The sequence below is a fragment of the Ranitomeya imitator genome, chromosome 5 (genome assembly GCF_032444005.1).
Source record: "Ranitomeya imitator isolate aRanImi1 chromosome 5, aRanImi1.pri, whole genome shotgun sequence".
In the NCBI taxonomy this organism is placed as follows: Eukaryota; Metazoa; Chordata; class Amphibia; order Anura; family Dendrobatidae; genus Ranitomeya; species Ranitomeya imitator.
Window position 1 is genome coordinate 203,421,993 of NC_091286.1, and position 20,353 is coordinate 203,442,345.

At 42.2% G+C, this 20,353-nt stretch overlaps 1 protein-coding gene across 2 annotated transcripts in view; it reads left to right on the top strand.

The window, feature by feature from the left end:
• Positions 1–16,788: 16,788 nt before the first annotated feature.
• Positions 16,789–20,353, top strand: part of SLC22A3 (solute carrier family 22 member 3) — a 392,110-nt gene continuing 388,545 nt past the window's right edge. The window contains exon 1 of one of the 2 annotated variants that reach the window (XM_069769517.1): positions 16,789–17,565. In XM_069769517.1, coding sequence (XP_069625618.1) covers positions 17,146–17,565 — 420 coding nt within the window. In that variant the 5' untranslated portion in view covers positions 16,789–17,145. The remainder of the gene's footprint in view (positions 17,566–20,353) is intronic. The other variant, XM_069769516.1, reaches the window with a different exon arrangement.

A 20,353-nucleotide genomic window follows, 5' to 3' on the forward strand; every position in this document is an offset into this window, starting at 1 on the left:
CACCTGGGAGTTCAAGGTGCTCACCACACATCTAAAAACATTTTCTGAGGGGTTTAGTTTCCAAAATGGGATCACTTGTGGGGGGTTACACTGTTTAAAACACATCAGGGGCTCTCCAAGCGAGACATGAAGTCCACTAAAGATTCTAGGAAATTTTACATTCAAAAAGTCAAATGACGCTCCTTCCCTTCCGAGCTCTGCTATGCACCCAAACAATAGTTTTCTCCCTCATATGGGGTATTAGCGTACCCAGGAGAAATTGCACTACAAAATATATGGTGCAATTTCTCCTGTTACCCTTATGAAAACGCAAAATTGGGGCTAAAATAACATTTTTGCAAGGAAACTGTGATTTTTTTTTTACGGATCAACGTTATAAACTTCTGTGATATAAATCTAGGAAATACACCGCACTCACTTGTGGAATATGATGCAGAAAAATTTAACAATTTATTGTGTATATAAGCACATCAATTGGTAACAAATACATAAAGTGAGGAGCATTTCATCAATACATGACGTTTCGAATCCACCGGATTCTTATTCATATAACGCTGTAAAAAGAAAAAGCAAGTATACCAAACATATAAATAAACAAGATAAATATCGAATATCATGATAATAATAGTATATAATGGGCAAAAAGTCCCAAAGGGTAGCCCCAAAGCGTAGATACATTGAAGAAATTGAAAAAACACCACCTTACAAAACATGTGCCCATAAACACAAATCACACATGAGAGAGGAAGAGAAATTGGTCAGTACCTTTCACAAAGTATAGCCAGTAATGCTATGTACCCAAGGGGGAAGTATACACTGTATTCAGGAAATGTGCTGTAGGGAATGATGTGATAATTAGAAACTAACGTGCTGCCAGTGTAGAAAATGTAAAAGGAACCATATGATATACCTAGGGTAATGGCGTATGGCATCAGGGTGACAGCTGGACCTGTAAAGACGTGTATCCGGTCAAACATGGGGTAAATATAGGGTGAGAGGAAAATGCTCCTAATATGAGCCCCTGTGTATTACCTTGATGAGTAGTCAGGAAAAGCGGCGCTCCCACGCCCTGCTCGTGCTGTGTGTGCATGTGAATGGCCGCAGCGTCTATATGCCAGCGTCCGACCCAGAAGAAGTGCCCACCGGAAGTGACGCGGCGCGAGATACCACGCAGATGTAGTGGTTGTTAGGGACGCTTCCCAGAGTGTAAACCCCTAACAGCGCTTGCGCAATCAGCGCTGGAGCAGTGTAACGTAGTTTAATGGCGTAAGTGTGGGTAACGGCAGCATATGTAGAAGATAAGCCTGATGTTGAACATAAGGAAAATAAATAAAGCGCCCACAAATGGAACAGCGTTGTGAATTAAACGCTGTAGAGTGTAATAGTACTCGAGCCCTAATATAATGAGAGAGAAAGCACCTGATGTTGAACATAAGGAAAATATATCAAGAGCCCACAAATGGAACAGCGTTGTGGATTAAACACTGTAGAGTGTAATGTTACTAGAGCCATGATATAATGAGAGACATAGCACTGATAAACTAAAGATAAGAAAAGAGGGAATAATGAGAAAAATAAACAGAAAAATAAAGAGGAAAAAGTGGGAAAATAATATGGAGATGAAATGATGTGAAATAATAAAAAACAAAAAAATAATGATGAGGAAAATAAAGGGAAAAGGCGAAAGCCAATAGAGGGAAAAAAAATAATAAAAATTAAAAATGAACAATAAAATTAGAAAAAGGAAAAATAAAGGAAAATAGGAAAAAATAATGGGAAATAATAAAAAATAAAAAATAAGAAATTAAAATTTAAAAAATAAGAAATATAAATAAGAGAACGGAAAATTAAAGAAATGAAAAAAATTGAAAAAAATTGAAAAAAACGTGAAAAAAATGAAAAAAAATGAAAAAATAAAAAAGAAGGAAGAAAATGAAAAAAATAATATAAAATAAAAAATAAATAAAAATAAAAATAAAAAAATATAATAAAAAAAAATAAATAAATAAATAAAAAATGAAAATGCAATATAAGCTATACTTAATATTAAGCAGAACACAGACTCACCTGAGGAGCGACCAAGTCAGCGTGTCTAAAAAGTGAAAAAAAGGGGAGAGAAAATTATTAGTCAGTAATGAACATTCATAGGTGCCAGTCTATCTCTCTATTCAGGCCCCTGGGTTCTAAATTACCGAGTGTGTAAATCCAGTAGGTCTCCCTTTGTTTAAGAAGCCTAATATAGTCACCACCTCTCCTAGGACGGACTACTTGTTCAATGATTTGAAAACATAACTGAGCCACTGAGTGTCTGAGTCTATACTGAAATGGTCAGGTAAAGGGAGCCAGTTCTTGCTACATCTAATCGTGGACTTATGGCTCGCTATACGGTCCCGTATATGTTGTGTAGTCTCGCCGACATATAAGAGCCCACACGGACACTTGATTACGTACACTACATAGTTTGAGTCGCAGGTGAAATAGTCACGGATAGGATAACTCTAACCAGTTCTGGGGTGAGTGACACTGTCTGCCTTAGTGAGATTGGAGCAGGCAGCACAACCCAGACAGGGAAATATGCCTGTACGTCTAGTACCCAGGAATCTCTGGGTAGTCGTTGCGCGTGTGCTGCCTATGTCAGCCCGTACCACCGAATCCCTCACGTTGTCGGACCTCCTGGTACAGATTAGTGTGGGTACACTAAAAGATTCAATTGTAGGGTATGATTTGGAGAGAATTGACCAGTGTCTTTTGATAATTGAATATACCTTGGACATACAAGGATGATAAGTATGAACAAATGGTATTTTCTCAATTTGTCGGGACGGTGGGGCAGGGGAAGGTGGAGTTATCGCTCGTGCTTTCTCCTTCGCCAGTAGTCTGGTAGGATATTGCCTCTCCCTAAATTTGTTAAGCATCCCATCTAATCTGTTGCTGCGTGTGTTGGGATTCGTGACTATCCGAGATACTCTGGTGAGTTGTGTCCGAGGTAGACTTTCCCGGGTGGCTCTAGGGTGGCAGCTGGAATAATGTAACAGACTGTTACAGTCTGTTGGTTTGCTGTATAGATCAAGTGTAAGTAGTCCCATATCATCCTTAAGCACCAATGTGTCCAGGAAAGGAATCTCTTTCATACTATGCTGAATAGTAAAATGAAGATCAGGTAAGGTTGAGTTGAGAAATTCGTGGAAGGCTGTAAGCGAATCTAGAGGTCCTGTCCAGATACAGAATATGTCATCAATGTAGCGTAGATAGAGTGAGGCATGCTGTTGAAACAAGGCATTATTGAAAACATGCTGAATCTCGAACTCGTTCATGAATGCGTTTGCATACGCTGGCGCTACATGTGACCCCATGGCGGTCCCGCGTTTCTGAATATAGAAGGTGTCCTCGTAGAGAAAGAAATTATCATAAAGGACAAGTTGAAGTAATTCCATGCAGAACTGAATTGAACCGTCAGGTAAATCGGATGTGGATAAAAGGGACTTGGTGGCCTCCATACTCCTAACATGTGAGATGGATGTGTAAAGGCTGGTGACGTCAAATGTGACCAACCAGCTAGTAGTAGGTATGCGTCCCAGATCATTAATGATCCGTACAAAGTGTCCTGTATCAAGAAGGAAGGATCTTGTTTTCTTAATGAGTGGTGTTATCAACTTTTCAAGAAAGATGGAAAGAGATGATAGGATCGAGTCGGTCGATACTACGATCGGCCTGCCAGGTGGATTGATTAGTGATTTATGTATTTTAGGCAATACATAAAACACAGGCGTTATAGGGTGGGGGTTGGAAAGGAAAGTGGCCATCTTTTTATCAATAATGCGTCTGTCCAGGTAATGTGTAATCACTCTCTCAATCTTAGATCTAATCTCTGAAGTAGGATCACCACGGATGACCCTATACGTGTCATGGTCCGAGAGTTGGCGGTGGATCTCCTGGGAATATGTCATCCGGTCCATCACTACCACTGCACACCCCTTATCGGCCGGTTTGATAATTAATAATGTGGCACCCCTAGGGGTATTTGCCACAAAAATAGTTACTGACAGTAAATGCAAATACTAAAATAGCAAGACTGCACTACCACCTCCGGCCAGAAGAGGGAGCTCCAGAGACTCCCCTTGATCCATTCTGGTCTGAGAGAAGAACTGGCAGTTGGGCTAAGGAGCTGAAAGTGAGAGGTCATACAGCTGAATTTCTAACAGCCCTATGACAGTTTCCAGGCCCAAATCACCGGCCTGAGGAGAAGAGGGACAGAGAAAAAGGACATTGTGAGAACCGGGTAGCATTAACCACTACCCAGAACAGGCGCAAAGACGGATACTGGATCCGTGGCTGTATTCATTATGTATAATACAGCAACCGGAAAACGTGAGGTGATATCAGCTTCACTAGGGCCGGACGCAGCAACAGATACAGAGTTCAGCGGTACGCCCGGAGGGGGTAAGCCGATAAAAGGACCCGGGTTGCCCGTCGAACCAGGACCCGGAGGGGACAGATTGGGCCGGCAGCCAGTTCACATACAGCAGCAGGGCCATACAGAAACTGCGTACAATAAGAGGCGAAGACCCCGGCAGGGTCAAAGTAATTCACAGTTCCCATACAGACTCCGGTGACAGGACTGGTTGTAAATCCCTTTATGTTGAAGTAAACTGGTTAAATGTTTCAGTGCCTCAGTCTTTCATTTGGACAATAGCCATCTATCCAGGATCGGGATAGTCACCGCTGGGAGAACCTGCTGCTGATCAAGTAAGTGCCTGTTCCCTCACGATACCCTTACACTGTGCATTGCCTGAGGCCACAGCACCAGGTCAAGCCACCCGTGACATCCCCCTCAAGAGACAGACCCCATTGGTCCGGTGCTAGGTACCCCGGTCTCCTGGGCGTCACAATTGTCTATTATCGTGCAGGGATTTTAATGCTATTCTTTTGCTTGATGAGAGATTGGAGTGAGTTGGAAAGAATCCCAATTTGTGTTCGTGTGACAGTTGTTTGACCTCCCGGTCCACAAGTTCGATAAATGTTTCCACTGCATGATGTGTACGTGGTGGTTGGAAACGGCTCGGGGTGCAAAGGCCCAGTGTGGTGATGGAGAGTTCTGATTGGACATCCTCACCTGATATGGGTGTCACTTGATGTGTGGGGGTAGACAGGAGCCCAAAATGGGCTTTCAAGCTAATTGAGCGATAGAACCTATGTAGATCCTTCTCGAATTGGAAAGCATTCCAGCTCGGAGTAGGGCAAAATGACAAACCCTTCTCAAGCACAGACAGTTCCGTAGGGGAGAGCAGATGGCTAGAGATATTGATCACCAGGTAGGATGGCCTACCTGGGAACGTGTTGCCATTCGTTCTCCTTGAACATCTCGTGGGCCTGCCTGGTGTGCGCCTCCCCTGCAGCTTTTCGCTAAAAAACGTGTCCGATTTGTTCCTGCAGAAGAATCCCCACTGGAGCTGAAGGAGCCGAATATTCTCTGGGTGGAGGGTTGACGCCAAGTGTAGGATTCGTTCCATCTATAGACCCAATTATTTGTGTAGTCCTCATTGTCTCTATGAAATTTTTGCCTTTTCCGTTCTTGAAGAGTTTTCTCGTGCTCAGCCAGAATCTTATCAGTCTTTGTTTTAAGAGAAGTCCATTCAGATGATGAGAGAGTGGCACTGAGCTGTGTTTCAATGGCTTCAATTTTTGCCTTAGTCTCAGCTATACTTTTCTGCAGATATTCCACTGTGAGTACAATAATGTCAAGGGAGCATTTATTCAAAATCTTTTTGTACTTATCACAAAATTCCTCGTTGTCAGCGAATAAAGTAGGGCGTAAATTGCTTCTAAGACCCCTCGGGATTTTATTCTGGCGGTGATATTCCGCCAGTGTCGTACAGTGGAGATCATGAGAAATTAGACGTCTTTTCTCTCTTTCATAATCTCTCGTCCTCAACTCCTGTGCGGGAGTTTTAAGGAAATCACTGGACCCAGTAACCTGTGAGAGTATACTGGAACTAGTAGCTGTATCGTAAGCAAACGTATCAGTTGACATGGGGGATTTATAGCAGGTGCAAAAACCAAGATAATAATAGTAAAAGTAGAGTATTGGTCTGCACTCAGCTGGAAACAAATAGGGGGTGCTGGTGTAGTGGACAAAAAAGTCCCAACTAATATAAATCTAGGAAATACACCGCACTCACTTGTGGAATATGATGCAGAAAAATTTAACAATTTATTGTGTATATAAGCACATCAATTGGTAACAAATACATAAAGTGAGAAGCGTTTCATCAATACATTACATTTCGAATCCACCGGATTCTTATTCATATAACGCTGTAAAAAGAAAAAGCAAGTATACCAAACATATAAATAAACAACATAAAAATCGAATATCATGATAATAATAGTATATAATGGGCAAAAAGTCCCAAAGGGTAGCCCCAAAGCGTAGATACATTGAAGAAATTGAAAAAACACCACCTTACAAAACATGTGCCCATAAACACAAATCACACATGAGAGAGGAAGAGAAATTGGTCAGTACCTTTCACAAAGTATAGCCAGTAATGCTATGTACCCAAGGGGGAAGTATACACTGTATTCAGGAATTGTGCTGTAGGGAATGATGTGATAATTAGAAACTAACGTGCTGCCAGTGTAGAAAATGTAAAAGGAACCATATGATATACCTAGGGTAATGGCGTATGGCATCAGGGTGACAGCTGGACCTGTAAAGACGTGTATCCGGTCAAACATGGGGTAAGTATAGGATGAGAGGAAAATGCTCCTAATATGAGCCCCTGTGTATTACCTTGATGAGTAGTCAGGAAAAGCGGTGCTCCCGCGCCCTGCTCGTGCTGTGTGTGCATGTGAATGGCCGCAGCGTCTATATGCCAGCGTCCGACCCGGAAGAAGCGCCCAGCGGGAGTGACGTGGCGCGAGATATCACGCAGATGCGGTGGTTGTTAGGGACGCTTCCCAGAGTGTAAACCCCTAACCGCGCTTGCGCAATCAGCGCTGGAGCAGTGTAACGTAGTTTAATGGCGTAAGTGTGGGTAACGGCAGCATATGTAGAAGATAAGCCTGATGTTGAACATAAGGAAAATAAATAAAGCGCCCACAAATGGAACAGCGTTGTGAATTAAACGCTGTAGAGTGTAATAGTACTCGAGCCCTAATATAATGAGAGAGAAAGCACCTGATGTTGAACATAAGGAAAATATATCAAGCGCCCACAAATGGAACAGCGTTGTGGATTAAACGCTGTAGAGTGTAATGGTACTAGCGCTGTTCCATTTGTGGGCGCTTTATTTATTTTCCTTATGTTCAACATCAGGCTTATCTTCTACATATGCTGCCGTTACCCACACTCACTACGTTACACTGCTCCAGCGCTGATTGCGCAAGCGCGGTTAGGGGTTTACACTCTGGGAAGCGTCCCTAACAACCACGGCATCTGCGTGGTATCTCGCGCCGCGTCACTTCCGGTGGGTGCTTCTTCCGGGTCGGACGCTGGCATATAGACGCTGTGGCCATTCACATGCACACACAGCACGAGCAGGGCACGGGAGCGCCGCTTTTCCTGACTACTCATCAAGGTAATATACAGGGGCTCATATTAGGAGCATTTTCCTCTCACCCTATACTTACCCCGTGTTTGACCGGATACACGTCTTTACAGGTCCAGCTGTCACCCTGATGCCTGAGGCCACAGAGCAGGAGGTTGCAGTAGTTAAGGCGGGAGATGATGAGGGCATGGACTAGGATCTTTGCGGATTCTTGGTTTAGGAATGTGCGGATCCGTGAAATATTTTTGAGTTGGAGGCGGCAGGAAGTGGAAAGGGCTTGGATATGTGGTTTAAAAGAGAGATCAGTGTCAAGGATTACCCCAAGACAGCGGGCTTGTGGGACTGGGGAGAGTGGGCAGCCATTTACTGTAATGGATAGGTTCATTGGGGAGGTCGGGTGAGATGGGGGAAAGATGATGAATTCTGTTTTGTCCATGTTAAGTTTTAGAAATCTAGTGGAGAAGAAGGATGAAATAGCAGACATACATTGAGGGATTCTGGTTAGTAGGGTGGTAATATCTGGTCCAGAGATGTAGATCTGTGTGTCGTCAGCATAGAGATGATATTGAAAGCCGTGAGATTCTATGAGCTGTCCCAGGCCAAAGGTGTAAATGGAGAAGAGCAGGGGTCCTAGAACTGAACCTTGCGGGACTCCGACAGATAGGGGGCGAGGTGAGGAGGTGGTTCCTTTTACATTTTCTACACTGGCAGCACGTTAGTTTCTAATTATCACATCATTCCCTACAGCACATTTCCTGAATACAGTGTATACTTCCCCCTTGGGTACATAGCATTACTGGCTATACTTTGTGAAAGGTACTGACCAATTTCTCTTCCTCTCTCATGTGTGATTTTTGTTTATGGACACATGTTTTGTAAGGTGGTGTTTTTTCAATTTCTTCAATGTATCTACGCTTTGGGGCTACCCTTTGGGACTTTTTGCCCATTATATACTATTATTATCATGATATTCGATTTTTATGTTTATTTATATGTTTGGTATACTTGCTTTTTCTTTTTACAGCGTTATATGAATAAGAATCCGCTTCTCACTTTATGTATTTGTTACCAATTGATGTGCTTATATACACAATAAATTGATAAATTTTTCTGCATCATATTCCACAAGTGAGTGCGGTGTATTTCCTAGATTTATATTAGTTGGGACTTTTTTGTCCACTACACCAGCACCCCCTATTTGTTTCCAGCTGAGTGCAGACCAATACTCTACTTTTATAAACTTCTGTGAAGCACCTGAAGGCTCAATGTGTTCACCACACAACTAGATCAGTTCCCTGAGAGGTCTAGTGTACAAAATAATGTAACTTGTGGTGGATTTTCACTGATTAGGCACATCAGATAGAATGATATAACTTTTGAGTATCTACTATCATGTAGACCCCTCAAAGTGACTTCAATTGTGATGTGGCCCCTAAAAAAATGGTTTTGTAAATTTTGTTGTAAAGATGAGAAATCGCTGGTCAACTTTAAACCCTTATAACTTCCTAACAAAAAAATATTTGTTCCAAAATTGTGCTGATGTAAAGTAGATATGTCAGAAATGTTACTTATTAACTATTTTGTGTGACATATCTCTGTGATTTAATGAGAAATGTTTAAAATTTTGGGCAAATTACCGCCGCCCACGAGAGAGAGTTCCCCACCAGCTCGAACAGTGCTCTACCACTTGCAATACTCTCTCCCTGCTCCACCACTGTGTAGTCTGTGCTGTTAAATCCTTCAATGGCACTGCCGATACAAATTTGTTGAAATGATAGATGATAGTTAAAATATACAGGGGCCCTGGCCTCCATTTAGACCAGTTAATACTTTGCGCCTACTACCACTGTCTGCTACTCAGCAGAGGAGCCCACCCCTGTACCTAGCTATGCCACCTGTTTATTTATGAACAATTTTTTGGCAGACATTTAGCCCACTTTATTATTTCGGCCTACTAACTTTGTCTGCTACTCATTACAATTTTCCGACACTGAGCAAAGCAATGTCGCCTGTTTATTTATGAACAATTTTTTGGCAGACATTTAGCCCACTTTATTATTTTGGCCTACTAACTGTGTCTGCCACTCATTACAGTTTTACTCCACTGAACAAAGCAATGCCGCCTGTTTAGTCCTGTTACCAATTTTGAACTGCATTTAGCCTACTTTATTATTTGGGCCTACTAACTGTGTCTGCCACTCATTACAGTTTTCCTCCACTGAACAAAGCAATGCCGCCAGTTTAGTCCTGTTACCAATTTTGAACTGCATTTAGCCTACTTTATTATTTGGGCCTATATCTGTGTTTTCTCCTCATCCTGCCCATTGCCCAGCCACTGCTAGATGAGTCTGCTGGTACATTGACCCAGACCACTACATTCACCTTGCACTCTACACAGCCAGAATCTGACCATGCTGAAAGTCAGGTTCTCCTTCCCGCATACTATACCACCTTACACAGGGACAAAGAGGAAGGTGCAGATGAAAGTGCAGGTTCCTTCATCAGGTGGGGGGCATACTCATTGGCGACGTCACTGGCACAGGGCCCCTCATAGTTCGCAAAAGTGTCTCTGGCAGTGGAAGGTGCAACCCGCCGTCAAACACGCCGCCGTACTATGAGGGGCCCTGTGCCAGTGCCAACGAGTGCCCCCCCCCCCTGCTTGCTCAGGATCACAGCACTTGCAAAGTTGAAATACTTACCTCTCCCTGCTCCACCGCCGTGACGTATTCCGCGTCTCCTGGGCCCACGAAAATCTTGAGCCAGCCCTACCCCCCCCCACAACTTTAGCCAAATGACCCCCAGTTTTCAATGCCTAACTATTATTATAAAGTAAATTAAGATTGACAAGCTTAAGTAATAAGAATTGATGTTTTTGGCATTAAAATGGGCACTGTGTTTTCCTGTCCTCCACTCACTGCCGACTTTGATTCCTCATTGACTTGCATTGGGTTTTATGTTTCAGTCGGCCCCCGACTTTTCGCAATAATCGTCCGATTTCACCCGAGTCGGATTTCGCGAAACCCGACTCGATCCGAAAAAAGTAAAAGTCGCTCAACTCTAATGAATACCATTATCCAAGTGGCCTATACCATGTACCAAAACAGGGAGCTCCTTTGGGCCAGAAATGCGTCATGTTTCCATGGCATATTATCCTAAGTTTCCATATGATTTGAATATTTTTTTTGTAATACAGTTGTACAAAATAAACTTGTTATTTGAATGTGTGATTTTGGTTTTTACAAATATATAGTCGAGGCTTATGATATACAGGGTGTATTTCAACTCATAAATTGTCTTCACACATTTTGCTCCATAACAGTGTCTTAATGAAAAGAATTGAACAAAGGTTATTATAACATAGACACAGCATAGTCTTGCCATGAGTATATCCTTCTTGTGATAGAAAATAACTTGTTAATATGTCCCGCACTTTAAGGCCAGATGGCTGACTACGTGGATTGGGAACATGTGTTGGAGCCATAGTCTCCATCATCAACATCATTTGATGGACATTCACGTATCCTTGTAAAATTGTGAAGGATGACACAGGCTTTAATGACAGCATTGACATTTGCTTCACTGAATTGTATGTCTGACATCTGGACCCTCCATTTTGCACATAGGATTCCAAAGGTGCACTCCACCAATCGTCGTGCGTGGGATAGCTGATAATTAAAGATTTGGAGCCAGTGGTCAAGGCCTCTCCGTGGATATGGTCTTATTACATTGCAGCTCAATTGAAATGCCTCATCAGCAACCATAGCATAAGGAACCGCTTCCAAACATGAACCCTGGAGAACACATGGGGGTGGGAAGTCCAAAACATTATTTCGCATTCGTCAACCCATTATGGCAGTATTGAAGACTCTGGAGTCTCCAGTTCTTTCATAGGCCCCAATATCAACAATTATAAACCAGCATGTGCTGTCGACCAGGGCCAACAGCACTATGGAAAAAAATTGGTTATAATAATATTGGTAACATTGGGACCCTGAGTTGGTGGCTTACGAACACAGATGTGCTTCCCATCCAGGGATCCAATGCAGTTGGGGAACTGGCATGTTTGCTCAAAGAAACAGGCTATCCGCAACCAGTCTTCTTGTTCGGGCTCAAGCAGAACGGAATTATGAAGGCGGGCCCATATTTCAGTACAAGTGGAACGTACAATGCCTGAGATGGTCAATTTCCCAATCAGAAACTCCAGACGAAATGCCGCATAGGAGAGAATGGTGGATAGAAATCTAAAATTAACAATAAACAAATACAAATTCAGTAAAAAAAACTACTCAACGCATTATATTAACAATGTAGGCCATTATAAAAGTACTTAACACTAGAACTACTGATGGAGTCATTTTGACTCCTTTCGTTTTTTATTTCTCTTCTGTGACTACATTTTTCAGAATTCCGGCTTGAAACTCGGCGACTTTTCCTCAAATATGATGTGAAAAAAGATTTTGTGAGAATAAATAATTTTGGTAAAAAATTTGCGCGTTTTTTTCAAAATTTACCAAGAACTACTGAAGGGAGTCATTTTGACTCCCTACTATATTTTGAGGTCCTTTTGTCACTAAATGTTGCTATAAAGTTTTGTGCATAATTTTTTCACTCTGTCTTATTTACCCTGATGTTCATATAGATGTAGTTCAATTTACATGTCAACTTTTCACATTTTCCTTGTGTTTTACCTGCTTGTATTACTGTGTAATGCTGAACAAAATAGCTTGTTTACTCTAGGCTCTTATCTTATGCTAATGAAGGGTGGTGTTTTTCTAAGGTCCTAGCAGGAGACAGTATTCTGGATAGTAACTTTACTTTCAGTTCAGCTGAAGAGACAAAGAGAACAGACGCAGACATACGAGCTCTGAAGACTCATACAGGTATGAATTGTTATGAAATAGTTTAGCTGTCTGTCAACTGATTCAGCCCACCTACTTTTGAAGTTGGCAGAACAGTTATTATTTCTTTTAGTTTTCATTTAATTTCTATTTTTCAGCAGGGAACTATATAGAATTATGGAATTTGTGAGGAATATGGAGAGAAGACGTTTGATAAAGCCTCAGGATATTCTGGCTACTTTGCAATCCATACCGGAGGATGAATCGGAATCCGAATTGCAGGAACATGTATTTGATTCTGACAGTGATGAAGATTTCATTCCTCAGAACATATCAAGTGAATCTGAAGACTCAGAAGGAACAAATCCAGAAGGTAAGTAGTTATGTGTATTTATTTGTTCTTTCACACACTGAGTTAGGGCCTGTGCACACTAGCAGAATTCTGGCTGAATAGCCATCTGAATATTCTTGCCGCAATACAGGCCGTACCTGCCCGCTCATGCCTGAAGCTCCGCTCCGAACCCCGGGCTGGAGCCGCTGTCAGGGACAGAGCAGCGCTTGCTTACGCGCGAGCACGGCTCCGTCCCAGACAGCGGCTCCAGCCCGGGGTTCGGAGCGGAGCTTCAGGTATGAAACTCCGCTCTGTACCTGAGCGGGCAGGTACGGGCCGGATTGTGGTGAGAATATCCGGTCGGATATTCCGCCGCTAATCCAGCCAGTGTGCACGGACCCTTACAAAACAAAAATTCTAAATATTCATCAACTTTTTTCCAGATATTCCAAGCACATCAACTGGGGATCGGGCTCATGCAGTTATGTTGCCTCGTGACCATCCTCCTGGTCGTGGACAGAAAAAATCAGCAAAACGTCCCAGAAATGAAAGAACAACAGATAACGATGGCGGTGAAGGTAATGCAACAACAAACACCAGAGAAGGCGAATCTGAAGGAATACCAGTTTCAGCGGATGGTATTCAATGGAAACCTGTTGAAATTGGACAACACTTGCCTGGTAGGCGTGACAGCCAAAATATTCTTCGAGAAGCACCTGGCCCTACAGGATACGCCAGAAGAAATATCATTATCGATAGTCCTTTGAGCGCATGGCGTTTATTTTTTGATTCATATATATTGACACATATAAAGAACTGTACGCTTGCAGAAGCATGCAGGAACAATAATTTACAGTTTACTCTATCTGATGAGGAGCTAGATGCATTCATTACGATATTCTATGCTCGTGGAATATCTGGCACGAACCGTCACTCGATTAGCAGTATTTGGTGTAATTACTGGGGAATACCGTTTTGCAAAGCGACAATGTCTAGGGACCGCTTTGTTGAAATTATGAGGTTTCTCAGATTTGATGAGAAATCTACTTGATCGGAGAGACTGCAAACGGACAAGTTTGCTCTATTTTCTACTGTGTGGGACAGGTTTATTGAAATTTGTATTGCGTGTTACAAACCTGGCCCATACATAACGGTGGATGAGAAACTTTTCCCAAGCAAAACTAGGTGTCCATTCACGCAGTACATGCCTTCCAAACCAGATAAATATGGCCACAAATATTGGCTAGCTGTTGATAAGGAGAGCAAATATCTGGCAAATGGCTTCCCTTATGTGCAAAGATGACACACGCCGTGCTGAGGACCGTTTAGCTGACCATGTGGTAATGAAGTTATTGGACCCGTTTTTGAAAAAAGGTCGCAATGTTACAACCGATAATTATTTTACTTCATTAAAATTAGCTAAACAGCTAAAAAGCAAAGGAACAACCATCGTGGGAACACTGAATAAGATAAGGCGAGAAGTGCCTAAAGAAATAAAATCCATGAAAGAGGAATTGTACAACACAAAAGTGTTTAGAAATGAAGACAATTTTACACTTACAGTATATCAAGGAAAGCCCAACAAAAATGTTGTCATTTTGAGTTCCGTCCATCCAGATGTTGTTGTTGCGTCTGATTCCGCTAAAAAAACTCCAGAAACGGTAAAGTTTTACAATGAAACAAAATATGGAGTAGATGTAGTGGATCAGATGGCACGAAAATATACCACACGAACATCCACAAGGAGATGGCCTGTTCATGCATTTGAAAATGCCTTAGACTTTGCGGGTATAAATGCATGTATAATATTCAAGGAGATTACCCACCAAAAAATGTCACGCAAGGCATTTTTGCAAACGCTTGTGAGAGAGTTGAGTGGTCCTTATGTCACAGATAGGGAAAAGGGTTCCACGTCCCAAGTTTCTACATGTTCAGAAGTGATGGTTCAAACAAAATTTTGCCAGATCAAAGAAAAGTGCAAGAAAAATAGATCTGTCGGCAATTGTAAGACTTGTGGTAAGTCTTTGTGTGGGCAATGTACTGCCATAAATCAAAGGCAATGCCTAAAATGCGAAACACCAAATGTTTAGAAGGTGAATTCTGCGCCATATTTTCATTTTTATGCTCCTCCACCTACATTTTCTCTGCTTTTTGTTCTTCAGTTGTTGTTTATATGTGTGCACTTGAATAAAAAAAAATGTTTGAAAAACGTCTATTATAATTATTGTTATTTTCTGTAGAAAAATAAGAAAAGCAGAAAAAAAACAATCAAAAGCATTACTGTTGGATCTCACAATAATAATACATTACAAAAAATATAATTATTAATAAATAACCACAAATGAAACTCTAAAAATAAACGAAAACAAGCAAGGAGTCAAAATGACTCCTTTCAGTAGTTCTAGGCGGGGTCACGAGTCCAGTAGTCCTAGTGTTAACATAGCAATCTAAGCCCTGGGTCAACACAATTACATGCTAAGGAATAGTTCATTTTGTCAAACATCAGGGAGTGATAATGACAAAATGTGATTAAGTAATTGAAGTAAAGATGCCATAAACATTCACACAATATTTTTAATAAACGTATGGCTGGAGCAGGTTTTTAAAAAAGATAATTACATTTAATATGCCACAAATAAAGTATGAATATATACTGTAGTGTAAGTGAAATACATTCCTCTGATGAAATACATTTGGGCATCTTTGTGTCCTTGAAGGTTAGGCCAGGTCTCACTGCCTCCAAAATAAGGTCAAATGTAGAGATGCTCATCCGACAGTACTGATAAAACTTGTCAAGATGGGGCTGCGTAGAGAACCATAAGGTTGGTGGAAGTGTCCTTTAGTCAGCCGGCATCTGCGCCTCCTGGGATCCACAATCACTGGGTAAGGCTCCCCAAAATGTTGAGACAAGACCCATTGTAGAAGAGCCCGCTCAGTTGTGTTTAAGATTAGGCTCTCACACATGTTTGTCACAAACCAGCAAAAACAAGACACCAGCAGGGACTCGATTTGAAAGATTGGAGGAGGAAACTTCTTGTGGAATTAATATACGGGCTCCTTAATTAGGTTTTGATTCATTTGCGACCATTGAGCCATTTAATGGGGAAAATCAGTGAGAAATGTAAAGCCATACGCATGTCATATGGATGCCACTGGGGATACATGGGTGGGAGAAAATCGCATCATCGCATTGAAAATGCATTACACACTGAGAACCCTCATGTGACTCTCGGCAGGGAGACTTGGATTAATTTTTCATACGTTTAGTGTGACTCTGGCCTAACACTATTAATCTGAAGATTAACCACATATCTACAGGTTAATTGCATTATCCAACCTGACAGATTCGGTTTAAGCAACCCAACTGGACCCAGCTAGACGTTTACTTGTCTTTAGGTGCCACTGTCAATCTGTCACTTCACTATGGTTTTTTTCTTCCTTTAACATTTTGTGACAGAGATTTTTTGTATTGTCCAAAGAAAGTTGAGTATGGAGACCCAAACCAAAGTTGTAGGAAAGGCAAAACTGAAATGTGACATTTTCTCGTTGAGTAACGTCTCTTCTGTCAACTTTAAAATAGTCTTTTACCAAAACTGAGATACTTCTTTTCACGTATGGAGCTGACAATTTCTATAATGAGCTGTTTGCAGTCCTTCATGGTTCATAAATAGCATGCCGGTCTGCTTTGTCCAGCACTAATGATCTAACAAACGTTAGGTTTTATGTAAACAAGTCATTCTTTTTCGGTGAGCGTGGAGCATATAATTACTTTCAAAGTTTTCTTCACAAGTATCTCATCATTATGAAAGGCCTATCGGCTTGTTTTGTTGCAGACTATGAATAGTGGCATGGCTAACACTATTTGTTACAGAACAGAGAGTTCTTGAGTGAAAGCTGGGACTGAAGAGCTGTAAGGAATGTGCATGAGATACCATGAGAAGCACCTCACCGAGCTGTAACCTGTGTACTGTGCAGCTATGTGAGCAAACAAAACGGCAAACTATGACGTGTGTGAACAGCGCCCCCTTCCCATTCCTCAAGTACATGCAGCTGCCAGCAGCCTGTCTTCTCCTCCCTCTCTTCTCACACTCAGTTCTGGGTTTGTGTTCAGGGCAGTCATACAACTAAGTGCTGAACCTCTGCAGTCCTCTCCTACACAAACTGTACTCCTTGCCAAATCTGCTCCTACAGCCAGGGAGAAACGGAAAAGGGTGAAGAAGGAAAGACGAAGGTGATCAGAAGAAGCATCCTTATCTCCTCATCACAACATATTCCAGGACGACTGAATGTAATGCCCTACTGCTATTCTGTCAACTACACCTGTCCCATATGCTATGCTTGCTTATCGGACTGTATATATACCACCATATCTGACTGAAAGAGCTTTATTTAGCTCCTTGGGCCACCCATCTAGGGTAAGAGCATCATGCCCACTTTTGATGAAGTGCTACAGGAGGCTGGAGAGTTTGGGCGCTACCAGAAAAGGGTCTTCCTCCTGCTTTGTATGACGGGCATAACATTCGCCTTTTCCTTTGTGGCCATTGTGTTCTTGGGAGAAATACCAGAGAGTTACTGGTGCAGGAGCTCAGAGGTGGCAGAACTTAGTAAGAGTTGTAGATGGAGTCCAGAAGAAGAGAGGAACTTCACTGTACCAAGGCTGCATGTAGACAAGTCTGAACAAATCTTATGTCACACCTATGACATCACCTGGCCTACCAATAGATCATCACTCAACTGTGAGAACCCCATTTACGCTGCCACAAATCTAAGCTTGGAGAAGCTGCCCATAAAGCGGTGTGAGGATGGATGGGTGTATGAAGAATACCGCACTACCATCATAAGTCAGGTAATTTAACGTTTACTATAACTTACACTCCATTATTGTTTATAGACAAATTGATAAAGTGTTCTGATTACTAAATTGCTTTGTGTGAATTTGGTGGCTTTTGTGATTCACAGCATCAGCTTGTGCAGTAGGTAAAGGTACCAGTATTCTTCTCCATCTCACAACAATTGGTCAAGTGAGCTATTTGGCCCAACTGTCTTAACCTCTCTAAAAGGATTATCCTATAAATCATCAGCATTCCAAAAATTTTGCAAAACTGTTAATAACAGTTTACAATTAATGTGTAGTTTATCTTAAAATATACCTTTTTCATAATTTGTATTCCCTTTTGGTAATCTGTATTGCCGAAAGTGGTGGTGGCAGAATTGATAAAATCAGTCTACTTCCTCTTCTGGCATCTGACAATATAGTCCCTTCTTACTTCCTTTCAAAAGGGGAGATGGTGATGGCTGACAGGACATGTGGTAGTGTGCTCACATTGGAGGGATGTGCAAATACCCGGCACAACCCTGTTTCAAATCCAAAGATGGAGGGAATCAGCTGCAGCTTGCCCCAGGTGATGGTCCAGTACAGGAACCACCATGTATCAGACAAACAGTATAATAAAAAATAGTATAAATAATGTATTTTATTTTTTATACTATTTATATGGCACTACAGAGGCTCTGTTGCTTCCCTGACATGCAGGGCAGGAAGCTTTCTCGGGTGACTGCTCTGTAGTAAACAGAGGATCACAATGTACAGACCTGGCTGTGGGGAGAGTGACTGAGTGATTATAGCTTGAAAGCCAACACTCATCACCAGATCACTAGGTGATGTTAACATTGCTATACATACTGAACACTGGGTGGCGGTATACTATGGGAGTAAATATACTGTAAATTCACTAGATTGTAGCCCGATTCTAACGCATCGGGTATTCTAGAATATGTATGTAGTTTATTTATGAAGATTTTATTTATGAAGATATTTATGAAGATTTTAGAATAATACATTGGATACACAGGATTCGGCTGGCCGTGACCAATTAGCGAAGCGTGGTTCAAATCCCGCGCCAATTCGCCGGACTGCGCCTGTCGCTGATTGTTTGTGGCCGGCCACGTAGTATATAGCACAGCCACGTAGTATATAGCACAACCACGGAGTATATAGCACAGCCCACGGAGTATATAGCACAGCCCACGGAGTATATAGCACAGCCCACAGAGTATATAGCACAGCCCGCATAGTATATTGCACAGCCCGCTCAGTACCACGCATGCAGTATATAACACAGGCCACGTAGTGTACAACACAGGCCACGTAGTGTATAACACAGACCACGTAGTGTATAGCACAGCCCATGCAATATATTGCACAGCCCGCGTAGTACATTGCACAGCCCACGTACTATATTCCACAGCCCACGCAGTATATTGCACAGCTCGCATACTATATTGCACAGCCCGCGAACTATATTGCACAGCCCACGAAGTACATTGCACAGCCCGCATAGTATATTGCACAGCCCACGAAGTACATTGCACAGTCCACGCAGTACATTGCACAGCGTATATTGCACAGCCCACGTAGTATGTAGCACAGCCCACGTAGTTTATAGTACAGCCCACGCAGTATATAGCAATGTGGGCACCATATTCCTGTTAAAAAAAAGAATTAAAATAAAAAATAGTTATATACTCACCCTCCGTTGGCCCCCGGATCGAAGTGGTTACTGACGCTCCTCGCGCGCTCCGGTCTGATGAGTACATTGTGGTCTTGCGAGATGATGACGTAGCGGTCTCGCGAGAACGCTACGTCATCATCTCGCGAGATCGCAATGCATGGAGCGGTCACAGGGGCGTCACGAGGAGCGGGAAAGGCCGGTTCCTGATCCGGGGGGCCGACGGACGGTGAGTATATAATGATTTTTTATTTTTTAATTATTTTTAACATTAGATCTTTTTACTATTGATGCTGCATAGGCCGCATCAATAGTAAAAAGTTGGTCACACAGGGTTAATAGCAGCGTTAACTGAGTGCGTTACACCGCGGTCAACGCTGCCATTAACCCTGTGTTAGCGCTGACTGAAGGGGAGTACGGAGCGGGCACTGACTGCGGGGAGGAAGGAGCGGCCATGTTGCCGCCGGACTGTGCCCGTCGCTGATTGGTCATGGCTGTTTTGCCACCACCAATCAGCGACTTGGATTTCCATGACAGACAGAGGCCGCAACCAATGAATATCTGTGACAGACAGACAGAAGGACAGAAAGACGGAAGTGACCCTTAGACAATTATATAGTAGATTTCATATATAAATGGCATACACCGATAATTTTTATGATCTATGCAAAATAATGCAATTTAAATGGTAGGACAGTCCTTTAATATCTTGTCCTCATTTTCACCTATGCCAAGTGAAATCCTTTAATTGGTATAAAAGTATACTGGACTGCAGTCCTGGAGGCAGAGGTGCAGGATTTTCAGAAACTGTTAATGTATGAATGTATTCTCTAGAAGTGCACATGGAATCTGACAGAGCACGAAACCAGTTCACAGAGGCTGTATGGCTCTACACTAAGGAGCTGTACAGGTTTGGCCTTTGCCTTGCAGCCACTGTCATTTCCTAACAGCCTCTGTGCAAGAGCTCTCAGTCATTCTGTTTCTTTGAGATCCATGAGGATGGGTATGCATACTGACTTTTTGATGCAAAGATTTATGGTTTAAACTACCGTAATTTTTTCAGCTCAATTCCATGGGAATACATCAGTGTGTAAGTGTAAGGCCTACAGTGTGCAAAAGGCTATG